Source organism: Semicossyphus pulcher, unplaced genomic scaffold, assembly GCF_022749685.1.
Source record: "Semicossyphus pulcher isolate SPU_LCO1_2020_fin unplaced genomic scaffold, fSemPul1.0.p SCAF_9, whole genome shotgun sequence".
NCBI classification, from domain to species: Eukaryota; Metazoa; Chordata; class Actinopteri; order Labriformes; family Labridae; genus Semicossyphus; species Semicossyphus pulcher.
In genome coordinates this window covers 31656597-31673667 of record NW_027211770.1, presented here as the reverse complement: position 1 = coordinate 31673667, position 17071 = coordinate 31656597, and the positions used below count along the sequence as shown (strand labels likewise).

The following is a 17071-nucleotide window of genomic DNA, read 5'->3' as shown; positions in this document are numbered from 1 at the left end:
CTGTCAAAAATCTTTTAAAGTTTTTAAGTGCATGCTCTACTAAGTTACCGTGCTGGCAGTGCCTACATTTACCAAGGTGCATTGCAGCGAGAAGTAACAGCCTCAGCCTTCCTCAGCTACATTTTTCCGGCCTCATACTCTTGCTCGAATATTTAGCTAAATATCCAGTGAGTTAAAACACTTTTTAAGTTTTTAGGTGCATGCTATACGTGTTTATCGTGCTTGCAGTGCCTACATGTACCAGGATGCATTGCAACAAGAAGTCACAGCATTGGCCTCGCTTTGCTGCTTTGTTTTTCGGCCATTTTCTCAGTTTTCTTTGTGTAAAAAAGGAATTACAGGAGCCCGTACGGCGAGCGATAAAGTGAAATTTTTAACGTCCTTTCTGAGTTAGATCTTAAGCGATAATATAAGATAATAAAATGATGTTTTATGACCTTGTTAAAATGAGTATTAAAGTTTAAATCAAGAGTCTAAAGTCATATCAAGTTTGAGAAGATTAATCTATTTTTGAGGTGTGATATGTGAGGTTTTTCTCCCGTTAGTTTGGACCTTTTTTTCTCATTTAGTTTTTAAATCTTTTCATTCATTAATGTCTGGACAGACTCAATGACCATTGATCATTTGGTGAGACGGACGTATGAAATGATTCTGGCAGACATAAGGCCTAAATCTTTGTCAAAAATCCCTGTTTTGAGCAGGAAGTAGCTAGAGGTTGTTGTTGTTTATCGTGATGGGGATCCATAAACATTAACACAGAGTTAGCAGAAGCTTACACTCCCAGTCTACATCCTGTGATTTGGACTAAAAAACAGCCTTGATGTAATATTTTCAAAATAAAAGAGGCTGAATGCCACAGGTGCAGATAATGTCAGAGTTTGTTTGTCCTGGTCTTTCTCTTTGTGTCTGTGTGCTGAAGGCAGCAATTCAGATTAGTGATTGAGTTTTCTGTTGTTGTGATGACCTTCACATGCCTTTGAAAAAAACACTTTGTGTTATCCATCTCTGACCAAGACACACACACACACACACACACACACACTCACAAACACACTCACACACACGCACACAGAACCAAAACCAAACACACCCTCATTCTGGAAAGCGATGCAACACTTACCAGGAAGAAATAAAACTCATACAGGTCAGTGACACATTGTTCAGTGTGTGTGTGTGTGTGTGTGTGTGTGTGTATATTTATGACTTCAATAAGCCCTCAGCACTCTGACATTTCAGCGGCAGGAGCGCCCCCCCCGTCCAATGAGCTCCTCTCTAAATGTCATCCTGCATCATAAAGACCCTGACCGCCTCATTATCTGACACCTGACCCCGCCCCCTCGTGACATCATCATTAATATATCCACCAAACCCTGTGTTTATCATCGTATCACATTATGACCTGTATCCTGTCTAATGCACATCAAAGAGCAGTTCAACCCGCTCTTTGCTTCACACACGTACAAATAGAACTTTGAGTGTAACTGGAAACAGGAGCAAACACAGGTAAATTATTTTAGTCCACATGTTACTATGAAGAACAACAACAATAAACTCCAGTTGTTTGTTGTCTTTTATATTTGGTCTCTTGTTTGTTGTTTTCTTCATGTGTGACCTCTCTGACCAATCACTGCTCTCCTCATCCCTTAATTGCCTTGTTTCTATGGAGATGAGTCATCTGGGTCTTAAAAGCCACCCACCCCCACTTACCAATTACACACACACACACACACACACTGCCTCACTGCTAATTTAATCACCTGTAATTTGTCTCTTACAGCTATTTACATTTTTCCCTCCCCCAAATCAGAGAAATACAGTCGGGCCATCAACATCTCCTCCTACGTTCTTCTTCTACTCTCCTTTTTGTAGCAGATCAGGTTTTTAAAAGGTGTTTTTTTTTATCAAAAGTAACTGTCAAAATTATGGTGAAGATGATGGTGATGGTAATTATAATGATGATGGTGATGATGAAGATGATGGTAATTATAATGATGATGATGATGATGATGATGGTAATTATAATGATGATGGTGGTGGTGATGATGGTGATGATGATGATGGTAATTATAATGATGATGATGGTGGTGGTGGTAATTATAATGATGATGATGATGATGATGATGATGATGGTAATTATAATGATGATGATGATGATGATGGTAATTATAATGATGGTGGTGGTGGTGATGATGATGATGGTAATTATAATGATGATGGTGGTGGTGGTGGTGGTGGTGGTGGTGATGATGGTGATGATGATGATGGTAATTATAATGATGATGATGATGATGATGGTAATTTTAATGATGATGGTGGTGGTGGTGGTGGTGGTGGTGATGGTGATGATGATGATGATGATGATGATGATGGTAATTATAATGAGGATGGTGGTGGTGGTGATGATGGTGATGATGATGATGACGGTAATTATAATGATGATGGTGGTGGTGGTGGTGGTGGTGGTGATGATGATGATGATGATGATGATGATAGTAATTATAATGAGGATGGTGGTGGTGGTGATGATGGTGATGATGATGATGATGATGGTAATTATAATGATGATGATGATGATGATGATGATGATGATGATGATGATGATGGTAATAACAATAATTCAAAAAACATCAAAATGAAAAATAAATCTTACAAAAAGAGTTAAACTGTGAACAAAGACTTAAAACCGGCGGCCGTAACAATCGAGCAGTGTTATAAAAACACTGCTGGATGTTTTCAGACTGAAACAGTTTCATCATATAGTTCCGTATTTATTTATTTCACTTATTTGTGTTTTCAAGCTCTTCCTCCTCAGCTGCTCTGTTTCTATGGTTTCTTCTCTCAGGTGTCAGAGGACATTTGCATAAAAATACAGCTCTCTTTTCGAATCTCAGCAGCTCCTGCTTTATAGTGAAGCCTGAGCTGAAAATGTGCACCTTTATGTCTGCACAGGAATGTTGAAACTAAAAGTCACACCTGAAACATTTCTGTATCGCTTTAACACAGAACAAAATACACACATACCTGCTGCAGTCTCAGAGCTAATATGAGACACTGTTCTTCTTCACCTCCTTCATTCTTGACTCCTGGATCAGATGTTTACGTTGCTTTTGAACAATCAGTCATCTTCAATCACCTGGCCGAGGCTGACAGGTAAAATTCTGTGTTTGTTTATGTTCCTCAGGTGTGACAGGACTGGTTCACCTGGACGAGAATGGAGACAGAGAGACAGACTTCGCTCTGTGGGACATGATCGACACCAACACCAGCGCCTTCCAGGTAAACAGAGGATTTAAGTCTTAATAAGATAAAACTTTATTGATGCCACAATGGGGAAGGGAGTTAAAGATAACATGCGTTGGTTCCCGAGTGTTTACTCTTAATGCCTGTAAAAACATATTTTGGCCGAGAACCACGCGCGGCTCCTATTCTCTAGGTTTTTGGTGCTGCAGCAGCGCGTGAGACGCGCTGACATGCACAGCTCACGCAGGCACGCTGAAGACTTTAACCTGTTTACATGCAACCGAAATGAAATTGAAGACGTTCTGCGGCTGTCACGCACTGCTCACGTGGAGAGAAAGATCTGCAGTCACTTCTCAGGGCTGCAAAAAACTCAAAACAAAACTGACAACCTCAGTGATACTTCCGGTTCAAGAGTCTAATACTGAGCGCCGTGCAGCAGTTCATGTTGTGGTTGCACCTGTCAAAATATCCAGAGTCAAAACATGTTTAGTAAACTTTACTTTCCTGCCTGTTTCACCTGGATTCAAACAGAGTGTCAGTGAGTTCAGTCAGGACGAACGTTTAATTACTCGCCTTTCATCTCGTCTGAATGCGGTGTTAAAGGTTTCACGAAGAATCACGAAAAGGAAGAAATGTAATCGTAAACAAGAAATGTTTATGAAATGGTAAAAACTCATAATAGCTTCAGGCTCAATCCAGAAGTCAAAGGTAGTCAGAGAGATGAAACACGGTTCGATCGTCCTCCACGTGTTTCAGGCTTTTTCACACTTAATTGATCTTTTTCATCCTCTCGTTCTGTTTCTCCATCGCACCTCTCTGCACCTCTCTCCTTTCATCAGCTGCCCTCACACTCAGTAATAGTTCCTGTCATTCAATGTGAAGGTATGAGGATTTAACCACAGAGATAAGAGGCCAGCTGTCTGAGGGGTAGTGCTGCTTAAAGTCACACTATGAGTCTTTTCCTCCACGTCTGCTCGTCTGAAACTGATTTTAGAGTTCAGTTCAGCGTGAGGAAAGACGGCAACAACAGCTAAAATGATTATAAAGATAAAAGAGGGTGTCGTCAAACAAGACATCAAAGACAGCACAATAATGTCCTGCATGGTGGTTGTTTCACTGTGTATCATGTTGTAGAGCATATACTGTTGTGTTCTTGCAGATAGTTCTGGTGTACAACAGCTCAGAGGAGCAGCTGACCGCCATACCTGGAACGTCTCTGCACTGGCTGGGCGGAGTCTGTCCTCCTGATGTTCCCATCTGCGGCTTCAAGAACGACAACCCCATCTGCCTCGCAAGTCAGTCGACACAACGAGAACCAGTTTACTTTAATTATGCAAAGGCTGTGTTAAGATGTGTCCAGTGTAACATCAGAGTATTTAACAGTTTCTCTCTCTCTCTGTCAGAGACGATCACCATCCACCAGATGGTTTCCATCGTGCTCTTCTTCATCTTCACGATGACCATCACCATCACCGTCTTCATCTACAGGTGAGAGCTGCTGCTGTCATCGCTCTTAAACTATCTTTGGCTCAACCTGCTTCCAAGAGAGCAGAGAGGAAGGAGAGGAAGGTTTTTGATGCATGTTTTGTTAGAAATATGGAATCAATCGTGTCTCAACGACTAAGTTACGCAGGTTGTGAGGTATGATTATTTCTGCGAGTGATCGTGTTTTATCTTTTCAGTGTGAGACTGATTGACTGACTTCCTTTTCTCTGATGCAGCAATTTTTATTTCCTTTGATATATTTTATTTAAGAGGTTTCATCAGACAGCTGTTTGTTTACACAGTTTTACACATGAAATGTCTGTCTTGGTGAGCCGAATGTGGAAAAGCTGGAAAGATGTTTTTTCTGATGTCTGTGTTTTGAGCAGGAGAGTGAACCATGCTGGTTATTGAGGACAGTTTTTGAGCAATTTTCACCTTGCATCTTTGTAATGGAGTGGATCACAAGTTTCAAGTCTTCTTCAATACACAGCATGATGTTCATTTAGTGAGTTATGCTCTCATTTAGAGTCACAGAGACCATAAAGCAGGGGAGGGTTTAGGGCGGGGCTACCTGTGATTGACAAGTCAGTTATCTAGCGACCTGAAAAGAGCCTTGTTCAGCCTGCACTTGTACTAAAAGAAACATTTAAAGCCAATTTTCCCGAGTGCAAAGTTTCCATTTCATAGTTACTGTGAATTGCAGATGCAACTTGCTAACCAAGCTAATGCTAGAGCTATAGATAAGGTAGTATTTGCAAGCCCTTCGCCCCTCCCCAGCTTCAACCTCTCCTCCAACATGGTTACTTCAGGCTCCTAAAAAAAACAAGATGGGGACGACCAAAATGTCAAACTCGTGTCTGTCTGTCTGTCTGTCTGTCTGTCTGTCTGTCTGTCTGCAGGAGGATGAAGCTGGAGAGAGAATTGGTGGCTCAGCTGTGGAGGATTTCCTGGGACGACATCCAGATGAGCAACCTGGACAAGGTGCTGCGGAGTGGCAGCAGGATCACACTGTCCCTGGTCAGCACACACACACACGCACACACACATGCACATACACACCTTAATTATCCTTGTTTCCTTCTGTAATTGAGTCCTCTGTTCTCTGTAACATGAAGCACTCTGGTTATCCATCTCTGACCAAGACACACACACACACACACACACACACTCTGATCCTGTGTCTGTCTCCAGAGAGGCTCTAACTACGGCTCTCTGATGACCGGAGATGGAAACCTGCAGGTTTTCGCAAAGACTGGATATTACAAGGTCAGTGTGTGACGAGTCTCTGTGTGACGAGTGTGTGTGTGACGAGTCGGTGCTGATGAGAAGTCAGACTGAGTGAAGGTCCAGAGTCTGTCATCACAGAAACACAAAAACAGACGTTACATCGCTCTCTGCAAACACACCAGACTCCATTGATAAAAACAGTGATTTAAGCTTGCAGAACACAGGAGCTTCTGGTCCCCCGCTGCCTTGATTGATTTATCTTTTAATGGCTTTCATGAGAGAAGACGCTGAGCTAGAGAAGCAGCATGTACAGATGCATGCTGGGAATGGGGACATAAAAAACATCTCTGTGTGAGTTTTTGGAGCTGATGATTGAGACCTCGCAGAGAAAGCTTCCTGCCTAATTATTTAGGATCTGGGTTTATAGCTTAAACCAAGAATAGAATCATATTAATGTTTTGATAAGAGTTATGGGTTTGAAGTTTACCTAGTTAACTTTACTCTGTGTGTTCTTCCAGGGAAACATCGCAGCCATTAAATACACCAACAAGAAACGCATCGAGCTGAACAGGATGGTCCTGTTCGAACTCAAACATGTGAGTGTCTGAGCGTTCTCATCTTCAGATTCAGACGTACAGAGAGGATTCAAATGATTAAATGATTACATTCTTCACCTGAGAATGTTCAGTGTAGAGGTCAGGGCTGTTCTACGTGATCATGAAGAGGTCAGAAATCAGGAGAATATGTGTGTGTGTTGTGTTTGTGTAGATGCGTGACGTTCAGAACGAACATCTGACCAGGTTCATCGGAGCGTGCATCGACCCCCCAAACACCTGCATCATCACAGAGTACTGTCCCAGAGGGAGTCTGCAGGTACCTGGCTGTCTATTTACCTGTCTGTCTGTATACCTGTCTGTTGGGCTGTTTGTAAAAGTCTGTTTTGTGTGTCTGCAGGACATCCTGGAGAACGACAGCATCACTCTGGACTGGATGTTCAAATATTCTCTCATCAACGACATCGTCAAGGTTCGTTTCTTTATACATGTTTCATCTTCCACAGCTGTCACATGTTTCTAACCTGATATTCATAAATAGGCTATATGAAAACAGGTGTACTTGCACCTGTTTTTCTATGTTTGAATACCTCTATGTGTCTCTGCAGGGCATGGTGTTCCTGCACAACAGCGTCATCGTCTCTCACGGAAAACTCAAGTCGTCTAACTGTGTCGTGGATAACCGCTTCGTCCTGAAGATCACAGACTACGGTCTGTCCAGCTTTCGATCCGACAGCGACTCAGGAAAAGACGCTCATGCATATTACGCCCGTGAGTTAAGAACACCATCCTTGTTACCACAGCTTCCCTCTGTGTTATTTAAACATCCAGACATGTGTTCAGTCTTTCTGCAGTCCCTGAGATCTAGTAGTTTGTTCCACACAGGATTCCTAAAATGTCCAGTCGTCGAGCTTACATGTTCTGTCTGTATGTTCTCCCCTCCAGAGAGGTTGTGGATGGCTCCGGAGCTGCTCAGGATGGAGTCGCCTCCTCCTCGGGGGACTCAGAAAGGAGACGTCTACAGCTTCGGCATCATCCTCCAGGAGGTGGCGCTGCGCAGAGGAGCCTTCTACCTGGAGGGAGAACCGCTCAGCCCTAAAGGTAGGACGCAGTCGACACAACACAATCTCCACACTCACAGACTTTGACTTTCATTCTTTGTCAAGATCTCTAATGTGACTCTGTGAGTCCACACGTCTGCAGACTTTCCCTCACCTGCCCTCCCTACATCCATGAGCCCCACAACTACATGTACATAAACCAAGCATGCATGGTGTAGGGATACATATGCATGTAAATAAAAATCCCTACAGCTAATGTAGCTATGATCAGCTTTGCAGAGAGCTTTTTCTCCTGTCATTAACGCCCTCCTGGACCTTCATGTCTCAGTGAAATGAACTCTGGATGTTTTAGTGACCTGATCGTGGAAACAGGAAGTGGTGAGAGAAGCAGCAAACAAAGCGGAGGTCGGCGGTTTGTAGATGGAGGGATTTAGAGCGATTTACTCTGAGTCGTGACGGCGACTGAATGAGGCGAATTAAAGCAGAAGCATGACACGACTGAAACCAGCAATTAGCCCCTGACAGACGAGGAGAAAACAGAACGAGAGGCTGAAAAGAGAAAATTTCTCTGTGTTTCTGCGACCTGATCATCAGCCAGCTGGACCAGTCCATCCTCTTTTCCAGCTTCATTTCCAAGAACACTTTCCAGGACTTGAACCGCCAACGCTGAAGTGTCACACAGCCGCAGAGCCGCCAGCCTGCAGTCTGTCAGGACCTCGTTTATTTTAATTAAGCCTGTGGTGAAATCAGTTTGCATGTGGTGAAATCACAGAGAGAACTTAGAGCTGACATGGAAAGTTTGTGTTTCCAAACCTCAGAGGACAGAGCGGAGGAGAGTAACTGATGAAGTGTTTCTAAGGATTTCTAAGAACTGCACATGTAGCAGAGTTTGTGTTCAAACCAAAGCAAGTACTTTTTTTGTGAGGGGCGATTACAAACAAAGTGACAGCTGAGTGCAAAGACAAAAATAAAAAACATTTTAAATTTGATATTGCAGCTTCCGCAGTAATGCAGGCGTTTAACCGTCAGGGAGGCGCCCCGGAGGCATCCTGATCAGATGCCCGAACCACCTCAACTGCCTCCTTTCGATGCGAAGGAGAAGCGGCACTACTCCGAGCTCCCTCTGGATGTCTGAGCTCCAGACTCCCTGCAGAGGAGACTCATTTTGGCCCGCTTGTATCTGCGATCTTGTCCTTTCGGTCTCAAAGCACCCAAAGCTCATGATGAGGGTCGGACTGTAGATCGACTGGTAAATCGAAAGCTTTGCTTCAGGCTCAGCTCCCTCTTCACCATGACGGTCCGTGCATGACGGTGCTGCACCGACCCTTCTAACGATCCATTTTACCCTCATGTGAACACAACCCTGAGATACCTAAACTCCCTCACTTGAGGCAGAGGCTCACTCCCCACTAAGAGGGAGCAATTCACCGTTTTCCGGCTGTGGTCTCAGACTTGGAGGGGCTGACCCTCATCCCGATCGCTTCACACTCTGGAGATCCCAGCTTGATGAAGCCAACAGAACCACATCTGCAAAAAGCAGAGATAATATTTGAAGGCCCCCAAACCGGAAACCCTCCTCCCCCCGGCTGCGCGTGATTTTAGTGAAATGAGGATGAATGTGATAATTAATTCCTCATTTTAATTCATGCATCAGCTGCTCCTGGTCCAGTGGAATAAGTAGAAACAGGGCGCTGGACGTATGTTCGGTCCAGAACAGTGCAAGAAAGTTCTCTGTTGAGCTTACACACTGGATATTTGGTGAAAGCGGCCGTGAATGTTTATAGTCTCAATCAAAGATGTTCATGGTGCACTCAGCTGAAGTAAAAGAGTAAAGAAGAAAATAAATCGATGATGTGAGTTTCAGACGAGCACGTCCACTGAGGTCTTTTAATCTAGTGTCTGTAAATAAATCAAGTTTTATCCTTGAGGTGTTCAAGGCTCTCTGGATTTAATTAAAGTCTGTTTCTGTGCACGTCTGTGGTGATTAAAACAACAGAGAACTCCACCAGATAACTAGTTCATTAACTCTGTCCACATTCATTTAAGACCTGTCGATAATTACAGACTTTTCCTCTTTTTCTTTTGGCAGTTTCTCCTCCTCGGCCCAGCTGCTTTTCTCTCCTCTTCACCTCACAGTGTTTCTGGTCTCTCGTGTGCTGATTCTTCCTTTGCTCAACAGACTGTGGAAATGCAGTTGAAAGCTTTGACAGGATAAGATCTGTGAAAATGTCTCATTATATTCCACAGTAAACTTCTCCTGATTGCTTGTTTCCGTCCCGATCCTCCTTATCCTCTGCAGAGATCGTGGACCGGGTGATTCTGGGCGAGTGGCCCTGCCTCAGGCCGACCATCGACACGCAGAGTCACAGTCCCGAGCTTGGTCAGCTGATGCAGCGGTGCTGGGCCGAGGAGCCGACAGAGAGGCCCGAGTTCAACCACATCCGCGTGCTGCTGCGCAAACAGAACAAGTGAGTGCTTCATTTACAAGAGGAGGGTTAGTGTGGAGACGAGGAGAGAGGGAATCTGAAGGTGATACCAGGGAACTCTTTAGAGACGTCTAGTGGTAGCTGGAGGAAACTACGACATGCTAACCCTCCAGGGTTAGCATGTGTTAAGGTGTGTGATCATGGACTCATTGGTTTCTGGTCTACCTTTTTAAAGCCATGAGTTTGGCATTTTTGCCACCGCCATCTTTGTTTTCCATATTTGGAGGAAAGGGTGGAGCTGGAGAGGAGCAAGGGGTTAGCAAACGGCAAGTAAGCAGCCACAGCTAGCACTAGCTTTGTGTGTAAAATGCATCAATAAGTGCACAAATCATTATTCACATTGTGTTAATGACATTTTTTCAACTGAAGTAAAACATTCTGTTGACAACCTGTCAGAGTTGCAAGTCTTCTGCTACTTGACTTGCGTCAGAAATGTTCAAACCAAAGTCCATTCAAAAAACAGTCATTTTAAGAGATGTGTTCTTGTCGTCTCACAGACAGACCTGGCAAAGCTTTAACTCAGCCTCTTTACAAACCTGCATCATGATGTAGTTCTCTCAGCATCCTTTCAGACTGTTTATTGTCATTAAATCTCAGTAACATCTGTTTGTATTGGCTTCATAGCGCTGTAGTAAGACAGTGTTCAGTGTGACTTGTTAGATACAGTGAAACTGCCACTCAGCGGAGACAGATGGACAGGCGCTCCACAGCTGAAACAGAACGCCGGTAGTTGGTGTCCATCAGAGAAATCCTGGTACTGATCCGAGCTCACAGCTCATCACACTGGGCACTGGTCAGCCTCAAGGAGCTGGAAGCAGCAGGAGAGTTCATCCAGACACAGCTCAGGAGGAGGAGGGAGGTTAACCAGCTGTGATGATATGAACCCAGACAGGATGGTGTTTGGTTTTACGACACTGGTCAAAGTTGGGAAAGGTTTAAAAAGTTGCTTCCCTTTTAGACTGAACCAAAGAAACCTCTCTGGCAGCACGGCATCTTAATCAGATGTCAAGTGGATGTAAGGCTCCAAATATGAAGCTGTGGTGGACATAAAGCTGATCACTTATAAACTCTAAAGGTGTTTTTAAAAGTTGTCTGACTGTCTGTGTGTTCAGGGAGTCGAGGACGAACATCCTGGACAACCTGCTGTCTCGCATGGAGCAGTACGCCAACAACCTGGAGGAGCTGGTGGAGGAGCGAACGCAGGCTTATCACGAGGAGAAACGCAAGGCTGAAGCTCTGCTCTACCAGATACTTCCACAGTCAGTACTACATACACACATACTACTGTACCAGATACTACATATATATATATATATATATATATATATATATATGTATATATTCATCTCTGTCTCTCTGTTTGTGCACCTCTCTCGCCCGTCCTCAGCTCGGTAGCGGAGCAGTTGAAGCGAGGAGAGACGGTTCAGGCTGAAGCCTTTGACTCCGTCACCATCTACTTCAGTGACATCGTAGGTTTCACCGCCATCTCTGCAGAGAGCACGCCCATGGAGGTGAGCAGAGTCATATTCACTCAAACGGTGCTGGCCATTAAAACAACTATTCCTGTAAACTACCTGCAACCTGGAACACAGCAGAACAATGTTTTAACAGTATTTTAGCGTCCCATACCAGCGTGACATCATAGGAAAATGGCCACCATACTAAGATGGTGTATGCTGATGTGATCTGTTCTGAATCTGAGCTGCCCATCCCGTCCCCCGTCTCTGCAGGTGGTGACTCTGCTGAATGACCTCTACACCTGTTTCGATGCCATCATCGACAACTTTGATGTTTACAAGGTGACAAAACCAACAAACTACTGCAGACATTTAGAGAATTTCCACTTTAACCCTGTGAAAAGGTGGCTGTGAGAGATGCTTCTGGTCATAACCCTGTTTAAATTGAACCTAAAATAAAAACAGATAGAGTACAAATAAAAACCGTCTGGAGTAATAAGGTGTATTAGGGCGATGGAGCTGGTGGAGAAGACTCATATTCTGAGAAAAAAACTTTTTTAAGATTAAAGTCATAAATTTGCCAGAGAAAAAATGGCGAATTTGGGAGAAAATAAAAAGCAGAGTTCTGAGATTATCAAGTCATAAATGTGCACACGAATCCTCTCTGGACACCACCCAAGCTCGTAACACACTTAATCTAGTCGTCAGCCACAACCTTTGGTTGGTTGTTTGTTGTATAAGCCTCCATCCAAACAACAAAACCACTGAAACCTCTGAGTTAAAGTAGTTTTGTATGTTTTGTCTGTAATGCAGGTTTGTATTGCAACTCTCATGTGTGATGGTAACCTCTGGGGCAAACAGAGAACAGCAGAGGGTCGCTCAGTCTTTCTCCTCTGTGAAGCTTCTTGTGTGCAGAGGAAACAGGCTGAATCTGCTCCGAGCTCCGTGCCATGCACGCCTGTGTGAGCAGCAGAGCCAACAGGGCAGAGAAGAGACACAGGTGTATCAGAGGGAGGGGGCCGTGAACCACAACATGCTTTTTTGGGGGGGGTCGCTGCTCAGAAAGGTTCCTATGAACACGATTTTACTCGTTTTAGTTTCCCGCAGAATTATGACTTTCAATTTTCTAGTTATTTTCTCACAAATTTGCCTTTTTTCTGGTAATTTTACGACTTTAATCTCAGAATTTTCTAGTTTTTTTCTTTGAATATTACTCTTTTCTTTTTATCAAAACCTGTTATTTGTATTTTTCATCAATTATTGAGGCTTAATGACTTACATAACCTTTTAGCTGAAGTTGTTCTGTGTCTAGTTATATGAAGTATTTAAAATTACTACAAGAAACATAACCCCATTAGGCAGAATACTAATGTAGGCACCGTGGAACCGTGAGGGTTTGTGGAATAAAACTGCAGATTTCCAGATGAGGTTTTGTATTAGCTTTGTGAGAATCAGCTGTGTGTTTGTTTGTTCAGCAGAGAATTCTGGGTTTCAGCCCGTCAGACTCATTTGTTCTTTAAACATAGAAACATCTTTAAAGTTAGAGGAGAGAGACAGGATTTTATTGATCCAAGGGGGTCACTACTTGTTCTGTTGCAGATAAAACGTTTTTACACGGTGTAAAAATGTCATCTTCAAAATATCAACTTCTTTGGAACAAAAGTCTCCTCCAACATATGAATACCTACACAACTGATGAAACGATGAAACAAAAACTATACTAAAAAAGAAACCAGACCACATAAAGTAAACATGACTCTGACATTGACCTGTTGTTGGTGGTCGTGTGGCGCCCCCAGGTGGAGACTATTGGTGACGCCTACATGGTGGTGTCGGGGCTGCCTGTAAGGAATGGGAAGTTGCACGGCAGAGAGATCGCCCGCATGGCGCTCGCCTTGCTGGACGCCGTCCGAACCTTCAGGATCCGCCACCGAGCAGAGGAGCAGCTGAAGCTGAGGATAGGGATACACAGCGGTGAGGAGGGGGGGGCAAAGTTAGTTTAATTTATCGTGTTTTTCTTCTGTCAGACTCTAGAACATCTTCTGTGTTAAATGCTGCTCAAAGTTTGTTTTATTTTATTTCATTTCATTTTATACTCTTCATTCCTGCGTGCCAATGTTCTATAAGAGACTGAATTTCAGGGCAGGTTGTTCCTTACATGTTGTCAACATAAGACTAAAACCAAGATTAAGTTAACGTATGAAATAATTGTTAGAATAAAGTTTGTAAACAAACAAGATAATTTCCTGAAGAAAAAAGTGGGACAGAGCTGCTGATAGAGCTCCACCTCATGCTCGTCAGGATGTGTTCATAAGCATTCTCCTGCTGTGTGTTACTGTGTGTGTGTAGGTCCGGTGTGTGCGGGGGTAGTGGGTCTAAAGATGCCACGTTACTGTCTGTTCGGTGACACTGTCAACACGTCGTCTCGTATGGAGTCCACAGGAGAAGGTCAGAACTACACGCGCACACAGTCCTCCATTAAGACCTCTAGTTTTCTTTTGTATGTCAGAAACGGTCTTTGGCAGCCGCTGTTATGAGCCCGATCAAAGTTTGCTCAGATTGTTCTTCTAAGTGTGTGACAACATGACAGAAAGGATCCCTACAGAGATAGACCTTTTTGTTACAGAGGAAGATGATTGTTTTAACCACAAACAGACGTTACATCGCTCTCTGCACACACACCAGACTCCATTGACAAAAACAGTGATTTTACCTCACATAACACAGGAGCTGCCGGTCTTCCGCTGCCTTGATTAGTTAGTTTTTTTTGTTTTCGGGTGTTAAAAAAATATTGTTCTGAATCTGAACTTTTAGTGGACGACCTTTGACCGATCAAGGATTATGTTGCAGCCATTACAGCCTGTTTCACTGCTGCAGGATGAACACATCTACTGGAGACATTCCAAAACGTTTTGCTTCCTTTTGTCATTCTGACCCCAATATATGTCACATAGGTGTTCATCAGTTAGTTAGCATCTTTAAATCCTGCTTGTTTGACTACAGTTTCAGGCTAACGATGGTGCCTGTTGTCAAATATTGCAGTATAAATACACATAAAGGTAAACAGTGTGTGTACCTGTATTTACTGTATCTGTGTGTGTGTTTGTGCAGCACTGAAGATCCACGTGTCGGCAGCCACTCGTGACGTCCTGCTGGAGTTCAACTGCTTCCAGCTGGAGCTGAGAGGCGAGATCGACATCAAGGGCAAAGGAAAGATGACCACCTATTGGCTACTGGGAGAGAGTGACAGCCAATGACAACACAGCAGACAGGAGGACGAGCGAGGACAGAGAGGAGGCGAGGAAGAAGGAAATGAGGGAACAGATGAGAGGAAAGAGAGAAGGGAGCCTGAGAGGAGAAGAGAGATAAGAATAGATAAGAGATAGAGAAGGAAATTAAGAAGTTAAAAGCGCCGAGGAGGAAAGTTTAGGTGTGAGAGCAAACGAAGCTGATGAAGGAAATGATGCAGAGATGGTATCTCTGCAGACGCGTCAGGTCCTCGTCATCCTGCAGCTGATCTGCCAGAGGACTCTCCACCTCATGGATGTTTTCTAAGGATTTAAACTTCACAACACGGAGGAAAACACTGGTACATTCACCACGAACATGAGTGTGAAAGTGACAACAAAACATAGACATGGAAAGGAAGTCCAGTGTGGAGGATGAAACCAGCAGAATCAGTTATCAGACTGTACACATATTCCCCGCCTCAAAGCCTGCAAGAGACTTCCTCCTTTGTGCTCCACTGCTGACGTGTGTGAGAGAATCCGGTGTTATTCAGCCCCTCTGAAGACGTCTAATCGACTGTGTGATGGTGGTCTCACAGAGAAGCGTCTGTGTGCTGCTGTGGGATGGAGGTGAAGCAGTTAAACAGACGTGCATCTCTAGCGCCCCCTGCTTACTGGCTGCAGTATAGGTCCTAAAGCCGGCCTCCTCCAGTTCTTATCATGCTGATTTATGTCCAAGTGTTCATTTTTCTGACACGTTTACTTTTAATTAGTTATTTGAGGCTATAAAAAGAGGGCGTGGCCTCATGATTGACAGCTCTTTTGACAAATGGGGCTCCTGCAGCGTTCTGTTCCCGAGTAGCAGAGTAGAGGAGGAATGGCGAGAGGAGACCTAACTAACACTAACACTACAGTCATTGAACTTTCCATCAGCGTGAATATCTGCTTCAGACCGACACAAGAAGCTGTTCTGCTGCAGACTGAGCCCACCTGAGGGCTCCAACACGCCAAGGACACAAGGTAAAGGTGTGTGTCGGGTAGAGGAAGGGGCGGGACGTCGATACTGCGGCTCCACCAGCCGATCTCTACTGCACACACTCTCAGTTTTGCGCGCTCACTTTAGGTTCATTACTTCCCCATGAGGCCACACCCCAAAATCAATCACTGGTACTCTACAGTTGATCAGAACTGCATTATAGTGATTATTTACCGCCAACAACAGGTCACAATGGGTCTCTTTACACCATAGACTGTATATAAGAAGTGGAAGCACCCTCCAGGTCTGCTAAGCAAAGCAGATGCAGAAGTGCCTTGACCCTGCATTCTGTCTAACTGCAAAAGAAGTGTGATCCTATAGAAGTCTATGAGAACATGCTCCTCCTCCTCTCCTGATGTATTCCCTCAGTAAACATGTTCCTAATGACTTTATGGTCTCAGTCTCTAGTTTCAAGTCTTCTTCAACACAGCATGATGTTCATTTAGTCACTGATGCTCCCATTGAGAGTCTCACAGACCAGGAAGAGGGGTGGGGTTGGGGTGGGGCTACCTGTGATTGACAAGTTGGTATTAAGGGACATAGTAGAGTATGTATAGGAGAAGTATTCACCCTCATGTCCAAATATGGTCACTTCTGGCTGCAAGAAAATAAGATTGCAACACCAAAATGCCAAACTCAAGGCTCCTGGCAGTCTGAAAACTAATGGGTGACGTCCTGGTGGCTCTGCCAACTTCTTACACACCGTCTATGATTCACACTCAAAAAAGGAACCTGTGACACACCTTCCCACATTCAAACATGATGGTTAGCTTCGCAAATATAGAGGACTAAAAAAGCTTGAGCAGCTCATCATGACCTCTTTTCAAAATAAAAGTCCTGTAGATACGAATGTTTCCCCCCTTTTTTAAAATAAGAGGTCAGAATCACATGAAGTTCTAAAAATGTTCCGGACGGCCCTCATGTTCTCAGCTCGATGGAATGATCATGCTCAGCCAGGACGCAGCGCAGCCGTCAAAGGAGCTTTAAGTCTCGAGGGCGACTGTTGGGGATCAAACCTGTGACGTCCACGTTATGAGACTGTTGTCTGCACATCTCTCCGTTTGGACGCCTTCGACCGGTGGACTGAGACATCACATGGGAGGAATGTGTCTCCTAACACAGAAATCCTCAAAAAGTAAACGTGTCTTAACGTGTGTTATATTTTTATATCGTGCCATCACACGTGGAGACTGTGGATTCAGAATATATGTTTAGTTTCGTCATCACAGGTCGTTTAAATCGTGCTGTGAATTCAGTTTGTTGTCTGTTGTTTTCTCTCGTGTTGCACTTCCTCTCTG

The 17071-nt window shown here is 44.0% G+C and overlaps 1 protein-coding gene across 1 annotated transcript in view; it reads left to right on the top strand.

The window, feature by feature from the left end:
- LOC138583753 (atrial natriuretic peptide receptor 1-like) overlaps positions 1-16226 on the top strand; it is a 74060-nt gene extending 57834 nt beyond the window's left edge. The window contains exons 6-22 of the mRNA XM_069655722.1: positions 3182-3276; positions 4400-4535; positions 4644-4728; positions 5625-5742; positions 5917-5991; positions 6471-6548; positions 6721-6825; positions 6907-6978; positions 7115-7277; positions 7452-7607; positions 9867-10035; positions 11166-11312; positions 11441-11564; positions 11784-11852; positions 13310-13484; positions 13860-13958; positions 14622-16226. Coding sequence (XP_069511823.1) covers positions 3182-3276; positions 4400-4535; positions 4644-4728; positions 5625-5742; positions 5917-5991; positions 6471-6548; positions 6721-6825; positions 6907-6978; positions 7115-7277; positions 7452-7607; positions 9867-10035; positions 11166-11312; positions 11441-11564; positions 11784-11852; positions 13310-13484; positions 13860-13958; positions 14622-14767 — 2012 coding nt within the window. The 3' untranslated portion in view covers positions 14768-16226. The remainder of the gene's footprint in view (positions 1-3181; positions 3277-4399; positions 4536-4643; positions 4729-5624; positions 5743-5916; positions 5992-6470; positions 6549-6720; positions 6826-6906; positions 6979-7114; positions 7278-7451; positions 7608-9866; positions 10036-11165; positions 11313-11440; positions 11565-11783; positions 11853-13309; positions 13485-13859; positions 13959-14621) is intronic.
- Positions 16227-17071: the final 845 nt, after the last annotated feature.